The following is a 24,189-nucleotide window of genomic DNA, read 5'->3' as shown; positions in this document are numbered from 1 at the left end:
TGTGTGTGTGTGTGGGGGGGGCTGAAAACATGCGTGGGATCTCAAAAGAGTGCCTTCTCATTGTTGTTACTATACGGCCTATGTGTTAAAACTATTTTACAATAGAGAAGAAAAGTATTTAAGTCAGCAAAATTTGCAGTTTGTATATGTCTTGAGTGAGCAGTGCTGCATCGGCAGATTTAATGAGTTCATCCCGCTAACTTGGAAAGTGGATACGGCGAAGAAGAATACATAATAAAAACTTTATGAGGCAAAAAGTGTTACCAAACAGGAGAGTGAAATTAACACTCTGGGTGACCAACCTATCATTTTGTAGCAAGTGGAGAAATGGTACAGCCTCCTGTTGACGCTACAAAAAGCTGTAATGGAGACGGATGCAAAAGTTTACCATTATCTAGTGGGTATGATATCTGGATTGACTGCTGCTGGTTTTACAACATATATTTAGAGTTTTAAGGTTTCCATGATGCCACTGGTTACCCTTAAAGCAAAATGGACAGACTCCTCAATGACTCCAAATGTGTGCATGAACTTCAGTTTCATGGAACTATCAGAACTATTTTTACTGATATGTGTTTTGCTGATATAGTTCACATAGCAAAAACACACAGAAAAAGAGGACGTATGCTTTAAAGGTGGTTCCTCTTTCAGGCCAGCCTCAAGAAACAGCAATTACTTCATCTTAAATGACTTTCCCATAATTCCCTTTTTTCAAAAGGATGTTGAGGAAACGTGCAAAAAAAGACACTGGAACCTCTGATGTATTCCAGCCCCTGGTTTATCTGCCCTTTCCCTTCATCATTAATATCTTACTTGAAAGTATCACATGCCACAAAATAACAGCTCTCTTCCACCAGGCGCTAATCTATGCACACTTAATCACGTTTAGGGTGTCAGCAGTGTGAGAATGAGCGGGTCGTCACTGGCAGTCTCACCCCATCAGGACATAAACAGACAAGTCTATCATCTCTGCCTTTTTCTAAAAGGTTCTTATGTAACACACAGTGGTTGTTCTCCATCTTTTCCCCCCTCTTCTTCATGCTGTCTCCTGAGAGCTTGTTTTTTCACTAATCTAATTTATTTTTCTCTCTATGCCCTGTTCTCATGGTCTCTCTCCCCGGATACCTCATCTTTAATACTTTATGCTTCTCCTTTGAACCTCTTCTCTTTCATCCTCCTTTGTTTTTTTTTTTTTTTTGTTTTTGTTTTTTTGTAGATACCCTTGCATACCTGCTTGTATTCATGCCGCTTTGCACTGCCTAATTTCCCAAGTTTCTGATACTTTCAGTACACTGCGTTGACCCACTGAATCCAAGCCTTTCATCCACCTCTCTGAACTGATCACTGTAACACTCCAGATATGGATTTTCTGTCGCAGCTCTAAGTGGCCCGCACAAGCCACATGCAAAAAGCACACGGTCTGCCTCTGTTCAAACGTAAAGAGGACAGATATACATTAAGTGTGATTGAGATGATAGAGCCCTCATAACACTTAAAATTTTGTCACATCACAACCACAAATATCAAACGTCAAAGTATTATATTTGAGCTTGAAATTTGTGGCTATGACATGACACAAATCTCAATGAAAGCAAGCTGTGAGAGGGAAAAAATGAAGAATGTATTTAAAGAAGAAAGCATTTAAAGTCAATTCCACCCTTTTATCAAAGCATTATTTCATTTTTGCCGATATGTCTGCATGGTGTGTTTTTCTTTTCTTACTGTGCTGCCCCATGAGCTGGTAAAGCTTGTTCAACGGCTCTGTGTGCTCAGACGCCGGGTGGTTCAATGGGTGTTGCTCCGGACTGCGCCCGCACTGCTTCGAGTGGGGGGGTGGTGTTTTACTGCTGTAGCTGCACACAAAAGATGGCAGAATGGTGGGATAATTCATGCCTCCATTGAGTCGACCGAACAGCGCTCCCATTCCCTGAGAGACGACAGCAGGATTCTCGCCGCCGCTTCCGTTTGTACTTCCCCTCGGAACAGAAAGGGTCTTCATCTCCAGCTCCTCCACTCCTTCAGCGTGGCCTCCCTGGTCCATGTGCTCAGAAATGGCAGCGTTCGCTGTGTGCTGCCCACCGTTGCTGAGGTGACAGTGTTGGTGCTGATGGTGCTGCAGGAGGTTATGAATTGGCCTCAGCCACAGTGCAGTGCCAGGTCCCGATCCCCTGCTGGAACCTTGGCCGTGTCCATTTCCACCACTGTTGCTGCCAATCCCACTGCCATTAGGGTTGACCTTTTTGCGTCGTTTGCTGATCAAACGAGAAAAAAATCAAATAAAATATTACTGATCGTGGAGAAAAAAAACTTCCACCCGTTGATGAATGAAAGGAGTAAAAAGCTTGGATTTATTTACATAATATTTCAGTAAAACTAGCGCTACGCTTTGGCCTGACCTTGCATGTGTTTTTGGCAACAACTCTTAATCAAGCCTGAAGATAGAACAAGTTCTTCTAGAACTGGTGGTAGGATCGTGGAGCCTAGCTAAAAGTTGTTAGCCCCCTGTTTCTATGACAAAGTACAGAAGCATCAAGGTAGTTCTCTGGCTTTATAAATGCAACCAGTTATTTGAACGAAGTGAAATGACGTTGGTGGGAAAACCTCTACTTCATGACTCAGATGAATTTCATTTAGAAACAAGAAAAGTAAGTGACAGCAGAACGCAGCCTCTGCCATACCTGTGCCATCCATAGTACATTCTCTGCAGCCTGCGCCTGAACTTCCTGTATAGATGACTAATATATCGTAGCATCTCCTCATAGCACGAGCCTGGCTCACTGTAACTGGCCAGAGTTGAGTCATTCGACATGAAGCGAGCACGCTGCTCCCTCATCAGGGCGTTCTCTCTTTGCTTTGTCTCAGAAAACTGGGTGGCGATGACCACGAGGCACAAATTGATCATGAAGAAAGAGCCCACCTGGTTGGAGAAAGTTAAAAGGAGATGTGGAACAATGCAAGCCTCTGTGTGCAGTTATTTTCAACTCAGAAACAATATGAACAACACATAAAAATTGATTGATTGATAAACACAACCTGAAAGTAGCTAGGATATAGATGTCAATCAAAAACTTTTATGATTAATATCTTAAAATTGTTGTGATTTTGATTAGCAAAATAGTGAAAATCACTTTTACTAGTAGCCTATATTGAAATTAAATTCAAACTTAATACTGCACACAGCAATCAAAAACATTATTCACCCTTACAGGTACCACCTGATTTTGCTGTTTGATCACATTTTCATGAAACAGACCATTCAACAACTTTCAAAATCAAAGACAACCTAAGTAAATGCAGAAAGCATTTTTGAAAGCAACACTAAATATGACGATTTCATTTTTTTTTAAACTACTCGCATTGGAACAGTAGTTTTCCCTCCCTTTACCTTGCTAAATGATAAATTATCTGTGATTAACCACAATTTTTGGAAGTTCACCAGCCAAATCCATGTCTGATTGCCTCCAGATCTCAACATAATGTTAAAATGACAACATTTAAGTAGGCTAAAATATCCCAAAAAGTACAGATGTGAAACTAATTAACTCACAAGTACGGAGGTGGAGAGGGTTACAAAGATATTTAATGACTTTCAACTCCCATCACATCACAGAGAGATTTTTTTCACAAATGGAGATAAAAGGGAAAAATAGCAAATGTTCACAGGATAAGCTCACCAGCTGAAAACATCAACAGCTCATACAAATGGTGGCAAATCAAACCAGAAAATTTAACCACTGCAGATCATTTGACTGAGTTATGGTGAGAGTTCATAATTCAACATGAAGAAAAATACTGAACAAAAGCTGCATTCTTAGGAGAGTCTTCAGGCCAATATCATTCTTGGCAAAAAAAGAAAAGGGTGTAACTCAACAGAAACATAACCCAAAGTCAAGCCACTTAAGTCTCATTTTTGTTAGTTTTTGTCTGGCATTGATTTTTCACCCATTATGTAGATCTTCTTAATTTGCTTGATGCAAGTTCTTCTTGCAGAGGTCTTTTGCTCATACCTCTTTTCTCCTATACACTAGATATTTATTTGCAGAGCATAATAAACACTTTCTATATTAAAGAGTAAGCTGGAAGGGAGCTCAGTATAAAACATAGACTAGGCTTTTAGGCTTGAAAATTTGATAATCATCACAGAAAATTGCACAGTTTTAAGAGAGGCAGTTATGCTGGGAGGGAAGTTAAGAAGTTTACCTGCACCCTTTCAAAAGGTTATTGCAGGTTCTCTGAAGCAGATTTAAAAACCTCAATTACTAATCTCTTTTCTGTTCCTACAAAAGTGAGCATCTTGTTTTTGTATTTTTTTTTCCCCTTTTGGAGCACTGATCATCTATCTTCATCTATCTGCTGTCTCCATCGTTCTCTACAAATTATCAAATGTTGTTTCTTGCAATATCAATCACCTCTTTAGCCGTACTCTAATTTGGTTGTCACAGATAAGTATATTCATGCTAATATTTCCATGATCTCTAAATTTGTTGAGTCTTATTCATTCTTGTCTCTTCCACCTGTCTTCTCTTTATTTGCATGTACAATGCCTTGCAAAAGTATTGATACACTATTAGAGATTTGTTATGAAGTGGATGGAAAAGGGTTCAGAGTTTCCAAGCAAAGTTATTCAATAAATCTGGAAGAGACTAGCATGGAGTGAATACAAGTTCATGCTATACTTTACAGATGTTTTCTTGTTTGTGATTGACAACCATTAAACATTTGTCTTTAACTTCCCAATTAGGAAATGTTTTGGTTTTATGGACCACCTAAAATTCCATTAGGATACTCTAAGGTTTGTGGTCATTCTGTTGCAAAATATGAAAACATTCAGGATGCATAAATACTTTGTAAGGCACTGTAACTGAACTCTCACGTCTTTGACCCTTCTTCAAAATGCATTTTCTCCAGCTGCTGCGCTGTCACATAAGGATGCAAATATGATTCATTATAATCTTGCTGTTTTAATTTGTACCAACCCCACAGCAATATCACAGCTTCTGTTGGCTTTTCTAAACCTGTCTTTTTAGTTTTTCTGTAGGTGAAAAATTAGTGAGATCAGCACAGACAGACCCTCAGAGAAGTTTTATTCCACTTTCCTTGCTTCAGCTGCACACCAAACAAGTTTTTGTGCTGCCCTTGTGCATAATCTTGTACATATTGCCAAACTATTGGTACTCTGCCATGTGCATTCTCTCATAAAACTAATCCTAGAAGAACATTTGTTTTTTTTTCTTCTGATCTACTCTACATTTTATCATAATCACTTCCGAAGCAAATGCTGCATCTGCAGTGGCTTTCTTGGCATGAAACCAACAAGCTGCCATCTACTACCTACTGCAAGTTAAAAGTGGAGCTGCCTTCAGACGGTGCCTTGCCTTTTAAAAGATAAATCAAGTCCCTCAATTTTTTCTCTCTGTGACTTTGTAGGATGTAAGGATAATCCAAATTCAGTTCAAAATGAACCAGAGCGTATTTAGACTGTAAGTAATCACCTGGAAACTCAAGAAAGATCACAAGAATGAACTCCAACACAAAGGTATAGAAAAAACTCAATTCATAAAAAGAAGCTATTATGCCAAAATCCATACTTTCAAGAGTTGTAAAATGTTGCAGCTGAAGACATTCTGTTGTATTTTATTTGGTTTTCATGGCCACAAGAGTTGTTAAGAGTAACAACTCTGTAACAGAAAAAAAACTGAGGGTTTTTTCTGCATAACCTCAACAACTGGAGGTGTGAGTTACAGACCTTAACCACATATCAGTGAATGTAGTGGAACGTTTTAGTATTTGGCAATAAATCAGTTGTTGAGTCACATTTGCTTAAATTAAAGTTGGACATTGATATTAATTCTTTAAATAAAATATCCTAAGTTTTAAATTTGGGATGTCCAAACTAAAGGCAACTGATTTGAAATGAAATTGACTAAAGAAATAAAATAAGATGTCAGTTAACTGACAAATTGATTTTAGTTTGATTTAATTCAACTTTTTTGAGGTGTGTTTACTGAAATTAACTAAATTAACTAAACTGAGTTTAATCAAGTTCAGCTGAATGAATTAAATAAACTGTTCTCAGTTTGTAGATGAGTTTGAGTTGATTAAATTAAGCAAAATATTGTTAAGCTAAACTGAACTAAACCAAACTGAATTGTTCTGTATTGAATTTAACTCAATTGAACCAACAATAATAGAATTACACAGAGCTGAGCTGAATTAGATTTAAACTAATTTAATAAAGTTGAAATTAAATAAAGAGAGTTATCCTAAATTGCATTAATCTGAAAGGAGCTGAAGGAGTTAATTTGATTGAATTCACTATTTGCCTGGTAGAATCTATTTAACTGTGTTATACTAGCCCAGTGTAGAGTAATACAGATTTATAATTACTTAAAATGTTCATATTTTCATGTATAGCAGCACTCCTGTAGAGCTGTTCAGCTCCTGGTTGAAAGTGGGTTTAATAATCATTCAATGTCTTGTTTTGTCCTCGAAATCATGTCCATGAAATGCATAAAAAACCTTCAGACCAAAACTGGAAAGATTATTTTTGTTATTTACATAGAATATTACCTACTGTCTGATCTGTTTCCAATCAGTTAAACCAAATCTCTGGGTTTTGATCTAATTGTTATCACAATCAACAGCAATTTGCTCTTTAAAGGTGTATAAAGTATTGAAGATATAATTTCTGCTTCTGGAACAAACTGAAACTGAGCCGAACTTATTAAACAATCTACTCTTCTATTTCTGCCTTCTATAAATGCATTTGGAAATTGATCAAAGATAAATAAAGGTAGTACTTACAATAATGAGCAGTATAAAATATATAAAATTGTAAAAGGAGTGGGCATCCATGACATAATACATGATGTCCACCCATCCTTCCAGTGTGATGACCTGATGACAACAAAAAGAAAGAGAGGAGAAATTTGTAGCAACAATATAATAACCAGAAAAAAAAAACATTTCCTACAAATATGAAACCTAAACAAGCTCAAAAGTCCTCCCAAACTCTTTTAAATGTGTGCATGTTTGTGCCAGGAGACTGGAAGCTTGTATGCTAATAAGGAGGTGAGATGTTGATACTTGAAAGCAGTGAGTCAGCTCTGCTGAACTAAAAACTCGCTCGCACCTCCACATCAACACTATAGGCCAGCATTAAACCTTACACCAAGCACATCAAGAACATGCACAAATATGATATGAGTGCGGCATACCAGTGTAACACAAAGACACATGTCAAAAAGCAGGTATTTGGAAAGCTGTGCATGAATAAGAGATTTTGCACCAGTACCATATGAGATCTAGCAGACGCCAGTTTTATGCAGGCAAACGTAGAGACAGCAAACATTTATTTTAACAGAAAAAATTGCTAATATTTTAGTAATACACACCTGCAACTTAGAATTTAATAGTGTGTTTTTTCTTACAGAAACACATAGAAATAGATGTGGACATTCTGCACATTATTAGTATTAAACATGCTGGAATTCAAGAAAATATCCAGACAAGCTGGAAAATTTGACCTGTAAACACTAGTGGTTAAGCTATATATTATAGTAATTTTCCAAATTAAATAAATACATTTTTATTTGACAGATGTTGAGTCATTAAGAGGTTTTATGAGTCATTTTCCAACATCTGAAGCATTAAGTACCTAAACTAACAGCCAACCAAGGAAACTAGTACTCAAAGAAGCAGCCAAGAAGCCAATGGTTACTCTGGAAGGGGTGCAAAAACTGTTTTGCTTCGATGCAAACACTATGTGGCTGAAAAAATAAATGTACAAATAACCCTTAAAAACACAGTTGGGAGAAAAATGTTGGCGCTGTGGGAATGTGTCTTTAACAGAGACAGGAAGGATGGTTGACTTGATGGGCGGTTGGATGAAGCCAAGTGCATCGCAGTGTCGGTGGAAAACAAAACCTGATAAAAGCTGCAAAAGGTTCCCTAATATAACAGAGTCTGCAACTTGAAGGGGCTTGTCGTAATGGTGAAGCACAAACAGCTCCGCATTGTGCATCGCGTAGTTGCTAGGAGACTGAAGGGAGCTACAGGTTTTCAGGCTGTTGATGAAATACACATTTATTGTCATGCTTCTTTTACCACAGCAGTGGAGAATAAGCATAATCATAACGAGAAGGGAGGAGAAAGAAGTCACAACATGACTCAGAAACCACTCCAGTCAGTTAGGTACAACCAATGAAAACAGATTTTGTTTCAATAATGTCTACAATAACAAAGGTTATTTTTATCTTGTGTAGCCTAGTTTTCGTTTATAATTACATATAAACCATTTTTTTGCATTTTTCTGTTTTCTCTTTCACTGATGTATTGTGTGTTCTGTTTAAGTTAGACTTTACAGCCTTTATCTTGCCAATATTTGCGACTTGTCTTTCTTATTATTTTAACTTACCATTAGCTTAAATACTGATTTAACTGACATATTCTGTAGAAAGTTTCTTTTCACCAAATTTCACATGAAATGTCTTAATGCTTTAAAAAAAAAAAGAATTGCAACCATATAAATATCTCAAGCAAACTGGTGCATTCAAAAGTAGACACAATCGTATGCTTAGCAAATGAAAATAATCTCACCTAAGACTCAAAAATTGTGTTTACTAAAGCATGCCACATAGAAAAAATTGTTCAAATGGCAAAATGTAGTCTTAAGCCTTATGAGCTGAAAACACAGAGGGAAGTTTTGAGATGGATTAATACGTCTGGGCATGGGAGTGTTGAGAACTTGTGTTTGGAGTGATTTGAAGATAACACTCTTTGAGAAAGTAAGCTGCAAGTCAAAGCACATTAGAAGCAGAGCCACATCCATCACTGTGACTCGGGTAAATTCACAAGAACTGATGAAATACAAATCTCAGCAGTATAGAAAGTGTAAGCCTGCAGACTGCAATAAGGAAAAGCCTGTCATGATCTCCAAGGAAGGAAAAAGTAGTGCGAGAGAAAATATACATTTTCCATCCACAATCCACTAGGATATCCAGAGTAGCAATAACTTTATGAACATTAAATTATCGCTTCATCTCACCTGGAATATGGCTATCCAAGCGTAGCCAATGTTGTCAAAGTTAACTGCTCCCTTGTGGGGGTTGAGGTCCCCGGGGCGGCAGACGTTGTAATACTGGTTCCAGTTAACACAGTTGCTGTTGCTTGACCCGCCCACTCCAGGTGGTGAACCAATCAGAACAGAACTTTGGTGGGGAGCAGGAAGTGAGCAATTCTCTGCTCCCTGGGTGGTGGGCGGCACGTCACGGCAGCGCAGCATCCCGTTCTCCCGGGGAGCTGAGCAGATGAACGGGCTGTCTTCACCTTCCTCAGACATGTAGTAAGGATTAATGGACTGGTTGTAAAGTCTGGTTTGGCATAGAAAAAACAAAACAAAAAAGTGATTATAAAACTTTAACATGGAGACTTCAGATTATGGATGTTGACAAAAAAAACTGAATTTATTGAAAATATCATAATGACATACTGCTTTTTTGCTGTCATCAATTTCAGTAGATGCCTGATATCTAAGGTATCATAAGTGTTCAGGCTTAATAAGTACATGGATCAAGTTCAGCTTTATGAAAAATCTTGTTTTAAAACGCAGTCTAGAGTTTCAGACTGTAGATTTGACATTAACCCGTCTTAAAAAGGTTGAAGAAGGATCATAATTCTAAATATGAAGACAAAAATATTATGATACAACTCAGCTAAATCTGATGCTGCATAGTTAAAAAAAAATGTCAAAAGCATCTGAACAGCACAGAATCCTTGGAAAGTTAATTGTCGTTTAAAAAAAATAAACTTCAACAATAGTTATTTCAGGTGACTCACATGTGACGTAGCTATCACAAGAAATGTCTTACTTAAAGGCATAATGAAACTGTGACACAGGGGAGAGGAGGCCGTTTCAGTGGATGAACAGAAAATGAAACTGAAGGAAAATGTATTGCTAGGAAACTTCACAGGCCTCTTATCTCAAAGCGTATCCTGCCTCCAGCAGTTTAGGCCGTCACGATGAGAAAAGAGGGAGTAAACCAACTGTGCACTAAAGCCTATAACTGAACAGGAAATTTCAGCGTGCTATTGATTCAGATCAGTTAAACATAACATGAACAGAAAAAAAAAGAAAAAGAAAAAAGAAACAGCCTGTTATTGAACTGGTAAATTTATATAAATCTGAGCTGTTTACATTAGTCTACTTCCATTTTGAATTTGTGTAATTATATGTTTATTTGTTTTTGTAGATTTTGATAAATCACAAATAATGTTCACGTTTCCTCTACAAACCTTACGACTGCATAAATGTGCAATAGTTGATTGACTTCTATTATTTGTCTTCAAGGTTAAGTTAACCTTTATGAAAGAAAGAAAAAACTTTTCTTATAATTCTGAGACGAAAAAGAAATGATTATTACATCTGATTTCATCATACTGTATAGCCGTCATTAAATTTGTTCGACATGCAGCAATCAGTATGTCCATCTGTATCTCTGCTAAGCTTTCTTTTTGCAGTTTGAACAAAGTGATGATGTTGGCCTGATAAAGAAGGCAATTTTGCTGCAAGTGATTTCAACACAGATTCGAGTTAATAAAGTTAAAGTGATGCAATTTACTGTGTTAACCTGAGATTTTGAAGATAATCTTTGTCTTGAGTTAATATTAGAGACAAACTTTAACGTTGAACCATAAAATTAGCTGACATGAGCATCCCTTCATGCAAATTGAGGATTTGATCTGCGTCTACATCTTGTGTAGATTCAGTGTCTCACACGAGACACTGAATCAGGAGTGAGAAGCAGACATCTGTTTTATTGCTTATTAAATGAACATAATGTCTTTTTAATGTGCTCAAGATGCCCATACAGTTTATTTGCTTCAATAAGCAATGAAGCATCCCGCTCTCCATTCCACCCACTCTCCTATTGAATAGCACTTGTTGGAGAAGTTATTTGAAGACAGGAGCGAATTAGCAGGTACAAAATGAGTGACTCGGTTTGACCGAATCTAGCGTATCGAGCTATTTTCAATTAGAAAGCTCTGCCGGCAGCCATCTCGCTCCTTAATTTTATTGATTCAGTTCTCACATGCATGTGAGAATGAAATTTTACTGCTCTTATGTCCCGTCTTACTACAGGGATAAAAATAAAAAATCCTTGTGATAAAAACAAAAGACTCAAAAATTCTAATAACAGAGTATGTGCAAATTTTTTAAATTTCAGCAGAGATAGTTTTGTGTGCCTGGTCTTCTGAGAACTAAGCTGATGTGTTTTGTTCCCTCACACAGAGAACAACAGTCAGCCAAATTTGCTCTGGAACAATTTGTACAATTACATCAAAAGCAAAATTAGTCCAACTATCTCAAAGTGACATTGTATGCTTCCAGAGTTTGTTGACACAAAAGCTTCATTTTTTTTACTTTTTGCTCTTAGATTCAGTTTTACTCCCCATGGCTAAATCAGCGGCTGAGCTTCTCTTATCTGCCTAATGTGTGCATTCCTGTTTGTCTCCATGCAGCCCTGGACTGAGGAGGGGAAAGCGTGGCTGTTGCATCTAATGATGCCACATCCAAGATAAGATCAGAGACGGGAAATGGATGTCTCTGTGATCTTCCAGCATGTAAATATCAGAATGGCTATTATAACTCTTCTTACTTATTCTCATGCATGTTGTTTATAATAATTGCAGGTGCTCAAGAACACTTCTATACAATTTTGTCAGGTTATAAATTTGAATGTAATTTATGGGGTTTTGGGAGCTAAACCAAAACAAAGTATGAAATAACTGTTAAACGGAAAGAAACATTTTTTCTTTGGTTTTATTCTACTGTGTTGGAGGTAATCAGGCTTACAAAAAGGTACCAATGATATGAAAAATGGGAACAAAACATGAAACCTTTTCTTACAAGCATCCATGTTACCGCCAGTCTAAAAGTCTGGAGGGGAGAAAAAAAAAAGGTATTTACCAAAAGTTAAAAGAGTAAATTGCTTACGTTATTATGTCTTCTCCCAGGAAGCAGCGGTTACGCAGCAGTCCGGCCCACAGCTGGACTCCCACAATGCCGAAGATAAAAAAGACAAAGAAGCAGAGAAGGAGCACATTTCCCAGCATGGGTAAGGTGTCCAGCAGCAGCGTCACCAAGATCCTCATACCTACACAGTGGGACACAAACAGCATAGACGCAATAGAAATTAATATCTCACATGCGTATATTTAAATTTGTAGCTAAGTTCAGCTTATGCTGCAACTGCAAAACTTTTCAACACCTTCAAACACTTTTGATCTGTCAGTCAATATAATCACAATCTATGGTAATGAAGACTATTAATATTATTTCATCCTATGTGAAGTAACAGTTTCTGTGTCACTAGTATTAGCTACATGCAATGAGTGTCCATCATGTTCAATCAAGAGACTTTTTGAAGAGTTCTGCAGTAAGATTGCAAAGATTTTAAAACAGAAGATTTTAACGCTGTTTTGGTTTTGGTAATCATCTTACGTCTGAGAGTTACTTGTTTGAGTGACATTTAGCTGAAGAACTTGAAGAACTGAAGAACTTGAAGCTGACTGTTTAATACCGTGACATTTTGGCCAAATCATGGCAAAATGTGAATTTTAAAAAATACAAAACTCATGCCCAATATTGAATCCACTTAAACTGGTAGAAAAGGCTTGGGTTAGTTTGGTTTGAGATAATGAATATTTTGTTTAAATAGGTAATGCTCTGTTAAGTAGTTATATTGTTGACTACAACAGGTAATGTTTTGGCTCTTTCCAATAACTGACATATTCATCACTTTCATTGGTATCAAAAGCTAAAGATCATGTAATCTTTTAGTAACATGAGTGAAATTGTACTTTTTGGGGGGAGTTGTATATGTAAGAAAGAAAAGTACTCTTTCTCCACAAAATTTTACGAGTTTTGGATAAGTAAAGTGATATAAACATAGCATAATGTGAATTAGTCTAATTACAATGTTTACGTCCCTTAAGATTACTTAAATTCAAATCTGTTTCCCACATTGTCATGTAACTGGAGGGCAGATCGTGGCTTAAAATGCTGCAGAGTACAACCATGAATTACTTTCCATTTTCCAAGGATGAACTAGTCAATCAGTACATTTCAATGATCGAAACAGCAAGTCTAGAAACGTGGATGGATGCTCCAAAAAACACACCAACTGCCGCAGAGGAAATGACTCATCAGAGTCTGTTTCTTTACGCGCACACACTCAATGCCAAGATTTAGTCTGGGACACACAGTACTTTCTACATAGTAAGACAACACTATAATTTAAATTTTCTTCATTTTTATTCAAGTTTATCCGGTTACTATAAATGAGCAGACCAGTCCCAGAGCTTTAAAAAAAATTCTAATAAATAATGACAAGGTCATGACACGAAGAAAAACAACATAACTTTGTTTAAACTGGAACGATATTAGGACATACAATCAGCTAAAATGGGTATGCTCATCACTGACTGGGGGATTTTAGTCTATATTACAAAAACATTTAATCATGCTGCAGGTCTTTAATGTAATCTGAGGACTTGGCCTCACAGTGATGTCATATAATAATGCCACTCCTATCCCAAGGCAACACAAAAACCCTGCTCTTACTCTCCATTTGGTATAACTGCACACCATCTTTCGCTTCCTTTCATATTCCACAATCTGTGATCTTCACAGCTTCCCCAAATAGAAAGAAATCTTATCAGTGCACATTAAAAGTATTTTTCAAAGCCATACAAAAAATTTTCAACAATCCATTTAAGTGTTACTATGGCTTAGAATTAACTATAAGCTGCTCATCTGCATTACAGGAGCCAGACAAAAAAAAACTGGGAAACACTGACCTTTATTTATTTATTTATTTAACTCAGTAGCACACAGAGCAGGTCAAGAGGGCTCTTTTTTGGTGAGACGTCACCTCACCAAGTCCAGCGACGTCCGCCTGCCTTCCTGGCTGCCCCTGCTGCAGCTAACATTAGTTGTGAGAGTTTTCCTGTGTCAGAAGCAGCTGAGCAAACGGCAAAAACACTCTGGTCCTGACTCATGACTCTGGGAGAGAAAAGTGCACCCTGTGGGGCTTTGTGTGACTGTGACACATTGATGCATGGTGGATGCAAGGTTGACTAAAAGACTTGACTAGAAGCTATAATTATGTTTTACAAGTGCAGCAGAGAAAGAAGTTTTAATAGTCTGATCCAACATCAAAGTATTATATGTGCCACAAGATGGAAAGAAATCAACTCAATTAAAAGGGAATATTATGCTTGATTAGAAAAAAAACCTAAAAAAAAAACTAACCTTAAGGATGCAAAGGTTTTCACCACAGTGGTGGCCAAAGCAGAGCTACATTACTAATAAATCTCACAAAACCTTATATAAAACTTTTAAACTTCATTGCCTAAAGTCCAAAAAGTACAAATCTTGTAAAGAAGAGTTAAGTTCAAATAAACTTACGAAGGAAAGGGGGTTAGAGGTGGTGAACACTCAAACAACAACCAGTTCCAGGCTGGAGTAGGTAATGCATTAACAATCAGCCTTTAGTTTTGTACCCTGTTTGTTTTGTAGTCGACGGGACATTACACAAAATCCATAGTATAAAATATTTGGCCCATGCTACAAATAGATACTCCATTGATGCACCTCATTATCAATTTCAATTGTCTGAAAACTATTCTGAACAATTTGTTGTCATCTCATTGGTTTCTTATTTATGAGGATTTGGATTTTGAATCTACAATGCTAAGTTTCTGAGAAGTGGATGTTCCATAGGAATGTAAAAGTTTGGTGGTTCAATGTTGGACGATGGATGTAATAGAGCAGGAAAAATACCTGATGAATGTTTTCTTTCTATCATGTTACCGTGGTGTAATTACACATTAAAAATAAAAGATAGATTGCAGGAAGCCTCAAACAGGATAATATTGCTGATTTAAAAGAAAAAAAAAGATAATAATATTAGTGTTTTATTTACAAAACATTTTTGCAATAGTATTCTGTCTTTATCTGTTAATTTTTGTGTTTTTGTGTTAAACAAGAAAATCAGCAAAATGACAAGGACATGTAATTTTGTGAATAAGAGTGGTGAGTTTTCTGATTAGCATATTCTTCCTCTGATTGCATTGACAAAACTAAAATATGCTATTTTGGTTTGGATAGATGTACCATTCCCTGCCTCGCAACAAAGTTACTTTATGAGAACATGAACATTTTAATTAAACTCCTCCTCCCCCAACAAAGTCCAGCGGTTGCAAATAAATCAAGAAAATGTATATTATTTGATTTTTCATTTTACTTTTTAAGCATGTCATCGATTAGTACATATTGACACTAATCTACTTTTGAACTGAACTATAAGCCAAGTAGTCACAAAAGAGTGACTACTAGAAAAACGGTGGGGAATCAAAAAATAGAGCTTTACTTTATGGGTACAAACAGACTTGCAAATTAAAACCTATCACTGCATTGAATAAAATTTTGAATCAAGACCAAAAAGAAGAGGCCGAGTTGACACAAATTGCCCTTTTCCATCACGTTCATGGACTCAAGTTATGGGCCACAAGTTTTTAAATGCTCTTCCTTCATGACATTGTTATCTGTGCTCTCAGCATGTGATCTCATCAGTCTCCCGAGTTCTCATTTTGCTTCTCTTGGCAAAAGCCAAATCACACTGCAGGGAGCAGCAAAAGTGCACTGCTTTTTTTTTAAACTCGGTCCTGCAGTCAAAACAAGATGGGTGCCCAAATAACTCGCTATTAGATCCAGCAGGAGAAATCTAGGTGTTGCACACAACACTCAAGAATTCTGATGACTTATTCAAGCAATCAGTGTGTGAGAATGTGTGCGTGTATGCGTGAGCAAGGAGTGCGTACACACACAGTGTGCAAACACAACTGCAAATTATCTACAGTTGGCAGATAATTTGCAAAGCCCCCCTCCAAGTAGCAGCCCTGATAATATGAAATAAACAGACGGTTGCTCACAGTATCTAAGCTACAGAACAAAAACACAGTTAACATCTGTGTAACAACTCACCGACAAGAAGACAGCAAGACAAACAGAGATACAGAATAATGGGGGAAACAGTAGGAGAGAGGGGCATTAGTCTTTGTATGAGTGTTGCTGCCTGGGAACGTGATTATATATTAGATGAAAAATAATGTGCAGTGACGTAAAATGATTTTAGATGACCTCCATGTGTCCATGAATGTGTGTACCTGTGAGTTTCAGGCTTCAGGGGGTTGATGTACATCTATTTGCTCCCTCTGACCTTGTTTTTTAAGACCATTGTAACTAACACCTGCTATTGTCATTCCAAATGGACATCCACCGCTTTATTCTCTCCCTAGCAGTTTAATTTCACGTTGCGTTTAGAAACTTGCTGAAGCATTGTCGTTTAGTTTTGCCTTCTGTTATAGGGAAGCTCAGAGATTTTAAAATGATATCTGAAACCAAATATGTATGATTCAGCAACATCTAAGCTAGTTGTTACAAGAAGGCGAAAAGGTTGTGGTTCAAAACCATTAGGAGATTATTATTTGAAAAAATCATGAGATTGTCAAAGACTTTTGCCACACGGAAGCCATTTTGATAGATAATATTGAAAGTGGTCAGTATTCTTAGCAACAGTATTGTTGCTAAGAATGGTGGTTGACTGATTAAGAATCAATCAAGTCATACATGTAGATTTTCGTAAAGCCATTAAAAGAACATTTTCAGCACATACAGCTCTGGTTTTGTTGACATCGACTGTCCATAAATATTGTACAATATGTCCTTACTTACTTCCAGCGCCAAGCTTGGCCACATGCTAATGTATGCATCTTAGTAATGCTGTAAGTTGTTATGACACTCTTGTCTAGAAAATCTCTTTAGCTATAGATTCATGGCCCCTTCTGTCAGGAGCTTTTAGGAACATGACAAATAATGCACAGCTTCCATTGAGCTGAAAGCAAACACCAAACTCTCCGGGACCATACATCAACTTACCACAAAGTGGTGTGAACAAGCAAACCGAAATACAGTCCTGCACTGCTCAAGGCAAACAAACTACAAAATTGCAGGCCAACAGAAATGGATTTGACATACAGCGTAGGGGTAACATGGATTATATTACTGGGAAAAGGAGGCTGCTGCAGCAGGAGTAGATATTTTAAGCTGCAACATAAGTAAAAAAGATGTTTTAAGGTTTAGGCAAGGCATAAAGTATTATGTGGAAGAATGGGTGGTCAGTGTAAAAACTGAATTCCTCTAAACTTGGTGAAGAAATTCACCAAAATGTATTAATAACACTTTATTGGAGAAACATTGGAGTGACAACAATAAAACTTATGTATGAAAACCAAATGTTCAAATAAAGAACTTTACTGATCTTAAAGGTTGTGCAAAACTCTGTCTTCATTTGTGTCTTCATTACTCAGTGTTTCCTTCATTTTATTTTCTGATTCATGTTCTTGTTTTGTTGTCAGAACACCCACTCCACACACACACACACACGCACACCCACACACCCACGCATGCACGCACACACACACACGGACACATTTTCTCATCTCCCTCATCCGTGTCATTCAGTTCTCATTTTGTCTTTGTTCCTTCTGACTTGGCTTACTATTTCGTTTTTACTCACATCTTTCTCTCAGGATGTTATTCTGCTATGAATGTCTTTACCTTGTAAACAAATATTATAAACCAGTACATTTAGTCTCAGTTTCTTTAGACAAGTATATGCTGCACTATTCAGCCACAATGGCACCTCTGGGAAAAAAAATGCTTAAAAATGCCATTTTATTGTGGCATTGACTCACTCTGTAAGTGAGCTGTGGAGAATTGTTTTATCTCCCTGACAATCCTGCTTACAGTCCATTGCTGCAAGATAAATATGGCTTCTCAATCAGCTCAGTGCCAGTGGCTAAGAGAAATGGGCCTCTGTGTCATGTCGTATTTATACCCCAGTTGGACAGAAAGCCATGGATTACAATTAAAAAGTCTGTAGAAACTCAGCTCAACCTCTACATATAAAGTAAAAATAACATTTATTTTCAAGAAATTGTTAGGGTTGCTGGGCATCTGTGCCACTTGTGATTTTCAAAAGAGTTTTGTGCCCACTTATAAAGAGTCAAATTTTCAAACTTTTTGTATCTGAAGCTATTTTACTGCAAAATAATAATAATAATAATAATAATAATAATAATAATAATAATAATAATTTAAAGTTTTCAAATTCAAAACTACTTTATTAATCCCCAAGGGAAATTAAATGTTGCTGTAACTCATTCACTCATTTATTTAGATTCTTCAAAAAGTTATTGAAGATTGCGATGTCTGTTGGCAGGAAAGATCTTCTGCCGCAGTTTGTGATGCAATAAATTTGAAGAAGCCTCTGACACATTTTTACATTTTTACACATTGTTGTCATGGGTCCAAGCAACTGTATTCTAGCCTGTACATTCAGGAATGTTTGTCTTTTATTAGCATATAGCATGTGGTTTTCTAAGTATACTTTGTACTGAATCATCTAAGTTTTTTTTTTTTTTTTGGGGGGTGGACAATAAAATCTCTGTCAATGTCAAAATCATTCTCCAAAACAAAGTGTGTTCTGATGCCAGTCTACCGAGTCACTTTATCTTTGGATTGAGACCGTAAAAATGATATACACAAAGAAGCGACGATATCTCTCAGAGAAGAACAAAAGTATGCATTTTTCTTTGTTTTAGTGGAATTCAACCTCTCTAAATTCCCTTTTACCTGAAAGCAGAAGTTCCAAACCTCAATGCCCCCTTCTTCAACTGTACATATATTTATGCCTGAGATAGGTTTTCAATTAAATTCGGATACACCGATGTGCACACATGTCGTTATTGAGCTAAAAGAGCAACACTTAATTCAGTAAATCTCTTGGTCTTACTTGGCACTCTGTTGATCGCCCGCAGTGGCCTAAGCACTCGAACTGTACGGATGGCTGACAGACTGGCATTGTGGCCATCCAGAGAATACTCCATCACCCTGAAAAATGAAAGTGCAGTGAATAAACAACATGAAGCGAAACAGAAAAACAGACACACACAGCAAAGATACATGCACTCATAAACAGCACAAAGAAAGGTTGTTGAATAAAACTGGACAATCTTCAACTTGAGCTGCCCTGACGGTGACCGACTCAAGAATATAATTTTTTTTTTCTGGTCAGCCCTTTTTTTGGTGGAATCATTAGACTCAGGGTAATGCAGAAAAATGAAATCCCTCTTCCTCTTCTTCCAGACATCTCAAGGTTTTAAGTGCAACCAAACTGCTATTGAGAACTGATCATGATTTCAACCACTTATGGAAGAAGAAACCAGTTTCTGTACCCTAAAATCATCTGTACTCTTCCCTGGTACAAAATGCTGTGGAATTCTTCTCTTTCCTTTTCCTCACTGATATAATGATATTCTTTGGAACCTATGTAACCTCCCTGTAATCCAAGGCTTCAGCTCATAATGCAAAGGAGCAAATGTCAAGAAAATCCCAGTAGGACTGCTGAACTTTATTTATGGTTATCCAGATCTCTCCAAGCTGGTGTGTGTGCCCAAGAAGATTGAGAGCTGGAATTGCAACAGAAGATGGAGCAACAAAGTATTAATGTCTGGGTATGTACACTTATTCAGAGTTTATATTTTTTATTGTCTGTTTTACCCAAATCAATTTGTTTGTTTTGGACTTGAATTGTCGGAGATATATAGAGCACTAGAGGTAAAAAGAAACAAAATACAATAATAAAAACATTTTCTAATTATTTGTCTCACAAAGATTTTACATTTTAAAAGGGGTTTCCAACTTTTTACATCTGCTGTACGTTGCAGTCAGCATAATAATTATGATGATCACTCACCACTTCTCTGCTCTATTGGTCCTGAACATGGAAGCTGCATGTGTGATATATTTTATTACATTATTTTCTTCTTCACTCTTCAGGCAGAAAGCAGGTTCCCTATGCATGCTAATTTGAAAGATGGTGGATTTGTATTTGTATGCTTTCTTACCTGACTACATAGGAAAACATGGATAAAAGAAAAAGAGTCTCACTGTGACCTAGAAAAAGGTACATAGCTGCTTCCTGCCAGATGATAGCATGACACTTTATATTCTCCAGTCATCATCCTAATTTCCATCCATTCAAATGTCCTCTTAATAATTCATAGTCATTAGAAAGTGATATTTGGTTGCTCGGATAAAAAGACCTTTGAACTGATTGGTTACAGGGGTCAAATTACTCTCTGTTTCTACTTTAAAATGTTCATCTAAAAAGAGATTTTTCATCTTGGATTCCAAAGAGCATCACCCTGATTGAGTTGTGAAATGTTATTAAGCGGTGATGTGAACGGGATACCAACCCTGCCATGACAATGACAAAGTCGAGCTGGTTCCACTTGTCGCCGAGGTAACAATTGGGGCCAAATATTCCAAGGGCCACCATCTTGATGACCATCTCCACCGCAAAGAAAGCAAAGATGCAATCGTCCAACACCTGGTCGAATAAAAACAGACAAATACACAAAAAAGAAGATTTAACACTGACTTCAACCAAAAGGCTTCCAAACAGATAACCTTCTTGAATCCCCTCATCAATGCGAACATATTTTTATATACTCTTTTAAAAGCAAGGTTTCTGTGAAAAACATGAATCTCTTCAATAGATTAGTTAGCTTAATTTCAGCAGGGAGATGTTCAGACTCAGCATGGCTGGTTATGGTTGTTATTCAATTAATTAGACGTCTCATTCAGCATGAGAAATGTCTGTATTTGAGTTTAATGAGTCTGTCTCAATGTGGCATGAACCAACGCTTCAAGTATGCAGGAATAAAAAGTTAATTAGACAAGCACACAAAAGGTAATTAACTTATTTCCATCCAAGTTATATTAGTGAAATATAAGTAGTAACCCATTTTAAAATGGCTAACATGAGTAATATGTTGCTTTAATGGTGAAAAGCATTTAGAACTGTCCAGCTTCAGAGCACATTTTCTTATTGCTGCAATAAAATTTTGCCTATAAACTTGGTGCCTTGCAAAATATTACACTTTACAGGAGCGTTTACACATTTTGTCATATCGGCACCTCAAACTACAATCTATTATATTTAATTTATGGGGATTGTGTGTGGTAAGGCAACACAAAGAGTTTTCAGACTGGTATGAAGTTAATGAAAGTTAGATTCAACTTCTCACAGAGCCATTATAAATGTAGATAATATGGAAATAAAATGCGATCAGAAAAGCAGCCAACACACCCAAGGAGCTGGAGAGATTCACAGCTCAGGTGGAAGGAAAGCCAAACTAACAAACAAACCAATCCAAAAAAGAAACTTGGAAGAGGCAGCATCATGCTGCGGGAATGCTTTTCTTCGTCAGGTATAAGGAAGTTAGTCAGAGTTGATGGATAGATTGAGCTAAATAACATACAGGAACCCTAAATTTACAGCCATAATTCCAATAAAAATGATTTAAATCAAACTGTATCCCTGCTTTAAAGCGGCTCTGTCATGATTCATATTCTATTTCAAGTCCATGCTGCGTTTTGCCACTGATTCCTGTTCACCTGCCACGCCTGATTGCTTACGTGTCTCACCTGAGTCTCCCCTCTCTTTTCAGAGCCATGCTTGCTTACTTCGTCCTGAGCAACAACCAGGATTTGAAACAAAAATGTAACTTGTTTTTGTTTTGTTTTTATCCTTTCAAGTATTCCTGTGTGTGGTTGAATTTCAGGGTCCCACTGAGTGTCCTTACAGGCTCAGTCAAAGTAATATGATCAAATGTGCAATATTTAGGAATATAAAATGCTTCTGCAAAATACAGGCATTAAAACTGACAACAAAGACTGTAAATTTGCATGGTGACTATTTTTAAAAAAGAACAGTTAACGCTAGAGTATAACTTTAAAATAAATAAATATTGTGACAGTATAGAATGAAACAGATAATCTGTGGAAAAAAATGAAGCTCCTCTGCCTTCTTCCTATGGATCTTCTACTCTCTGCACATACACTACTCCATTAGCCAGAAACAGCCAATCCAAGCCAGGAGGACGGTCTAAGGGTTGTCGATCATCCTTGTGAATGCGTCGCTCACAACCTCTCTTTCTCGCTGCTGCACTACAGCTGGCTCCCCACAAGGTGTTTTGACCTGGTGCATTTCTTCAGACGGTAGCAGTAGCTCAGGGAGGCAGTGGAGGAGCTCGCTCTTTCCACAGACTGTCTCACATTAAACTGGCACAGCATGATGACACTTCTAACAAAGAAGCCATGAACACATTTTTGTAAAACTTACATCCCAATGAAAAAAAATAAATCACACTCAGAAAAAAAAAGCCTTTAGAACAGAATGTTTATGCAAGCCCATGTGACTGGGTATGACGCTCACCTGTAGGACGCGGCACCACTCTGACTGGCAGCTGACATCCTCGCAGGGCTGAAACATCCCCAGAGTCACACAGTTTAACAGGATCACCAGCATGGACACGTGCTCGAACCACGTGCAAGAGGAAAGTTAAGGTCAGAACAATATACATGTCACTCTGAATTATCAGCAACAGGCAGCCAGAACCTGTTGTGTGCAATGTGTGGTTAGTCCAAAAGATGCTATGTGACACTGTTTATTCTTTAAAGGACAACACCAACTGAACTCGAGGACACGATATACGGCGACTGGTGTAACTGATATGATGTGATCGTGCAAAAGGACAAATAATCACTCCATCAATCCACCTGAAACAGATGCCAACAGGAAGTCTTGCATAGTTCTAATGCACTAAATGGGCCCAATCGTGGCAATTTGCAGCTAATGTAATTATAGTGCTTTTTGCCAAAATCATGAAATCACCATGTTAATGAGCTGATGTCTGCTGCAGATCAGGTTGCAGTGTTTACCAAAGCAGATCAATGGCGAGGCCTAGCGCACCGCGGGAAATGTTGGAGAGATGCAGACATCATGGTGTCGCCAGGCATAATGTAATCTGTGCTTGTGTCAATTAGGCTAAAAGGCTGCGAAGAGATGAGCATGACAATTATTATTCAGAAAACCGTTGGTGCTCTTAAAGGATTGGCATCTTGTAAAAAGGAAGACGCTTAATTTGAAGGGTACAGATGTCAGGTGTCACCTTTCTGACCTGTGCATCCTTTTTGAAGAAGCAGAGAGATTATTTTTGCAATAGGCTGAACATGGTAATAGGATTTGCTTTTTTTTTTTTTTTTTTTTTTTAATTAGCTCTATGAGGACTGGAATCTAAATAGTTCAGGCTTTACTGATTCCTCATTGCATTATGCAAATTAGACATGGAAGAGATCCCTTGATTTGGTCCTATTTGTGTAGATCAACTTGGAGTGATGTAAATGTAGTTTAACTGATTGAATCAAAAATATATTTAAAAAAAATCTAAATCCTTTCAGTCGATTCTGCTTTGCATCAAAATTTGGCCAAATCCTGAGTAACGTGCAGCATAACAACCACAACTTTTCAGATTGCATGTTCTGAATCAATGCTAGTTGCATATAGAGCGTGTTGCAGTATGAACTCAAAATGACAACAGAAAACTCGTAAAATATGCATTACCCAGAGAATATTGTGCTTCTTCTGAGGCGGATGTAATTTTGGGCATTGTCTCATTATGTCAACGGAAGGGTGGGTGGGGGTCAAAGAGTACAAAAGAAGACGAGCGAGAGACAGTAAGTGAAATGGATGGTTTAATAGACTAAATGAAGGAAAATGAGGAGAAGAGTATGAGGAGAAAATGGATTACCAGGGGGAAAAAAAGCCACTGATACTGCTGATTTTCTACTTTAGTTTGGCTTTTGCCGCAAATGCACATCATCCCCCACACACACTCTGTCTTGTTTTTTTTCTTCTCTCTCTCAGTTTTACTTACACACCCTCTCAGTGAGCATGTAGAGTTGAAATATTGATTTATTTCCAAGGTGCTGTCTTAATTGGAATGTGGGTTAATCAGAAAAACTAATGGTAAAAAACTTCATCATTTCTTAAGCATAAGCAAAAAGTAGAAATAAAAAAATCAGTGAATGTAGTATTATTATTCAAGTGTTGTCTTGCACTTCATAGAATAACAATGGGAGTACTACGAGCTGCAAACAGCAAGTTAACCTGCTGTCACACTAGTTCTTATCTTGTCATGTATGGTGGTGTTTCA

General features: G+C 37.3%; 1 protein-coding gene across 3 annotated transcripts in view; it reads right to left on the bottom strand.

Annotated features, from left to right (window-relative positions):
• cacna1ha (calcium channel, voltage-dependent, T type, alpha 1H subunit a) overlaps nucleotides 1–24,189 on the bottom strand; it is a 120,803-nt gene that overhangs the window by 42,118 nt on the left and 54,496 nt on the right. For all 3 annotated transcript variants that reach the window (XM_055035053.1, XM_055035054.1, XM_055035055.1), the window contains exons 3-10: nucleotides 22,410–22,522; nucleotides 20,386–20,519; nucleotides 18,921–19,018; nucleotides 11,996–12,155; nucleotides 9,047–9,371; nucleotides 6,805–6,897; nucleotides 2,679–2,917; nucleotides 1,723–2,252 (exon numbers count right to left, since the gene is read on the bottom strand). In XM_055035053.1, coding sequence (XP_054891028.1) covers nucleotides 1,723–2,252; nucleotides 2,679–2,917; nucleotides 6,805–6,897; nucleotides 9,047–9,371; nucleotides 11,996–12,155; nucleotides 18,921–19,018; nucleotides 20,386–20,519; nucleotides 22,410–22,522 — 1,692 coding nt within the window. The remainder of the gene's footprint in view (nucleotides 1–1,722; nucleotides 2,253–2,678; nucleotides 2,918–6,804; nucleotides 6,898–9,046; nucleotides 9,372–11,995; nucleotides 12,156–18,920; nucleotides 19,019–20,385; nucleotides 20,520–22,409; nucleotides 22,523–24,189) is intronic.

Source organism: Poeciliopsis prolifica, unplaced genomic scaffold (genome assembly GCF_027474105.1).
Source record: "Poeciliopsis prolifica strain line A6 unplaced genomic scaffold, Auburn_PproV2 SCAFFOLD010, whole genome shotgun sequence".
Lineage (NCBI taxonomy): Eukaryota > Metazoa > Chordata > Actinopteri > Cyprinodontiformes > Poeciliidae > Poeciliopsis > Poeciliopsis prolifica.
The sequence above is the reverse complement of the archived record's forward strand: the minus strand, read 5'-3'. Positions and strand labels throughout refer to the sequence as shown.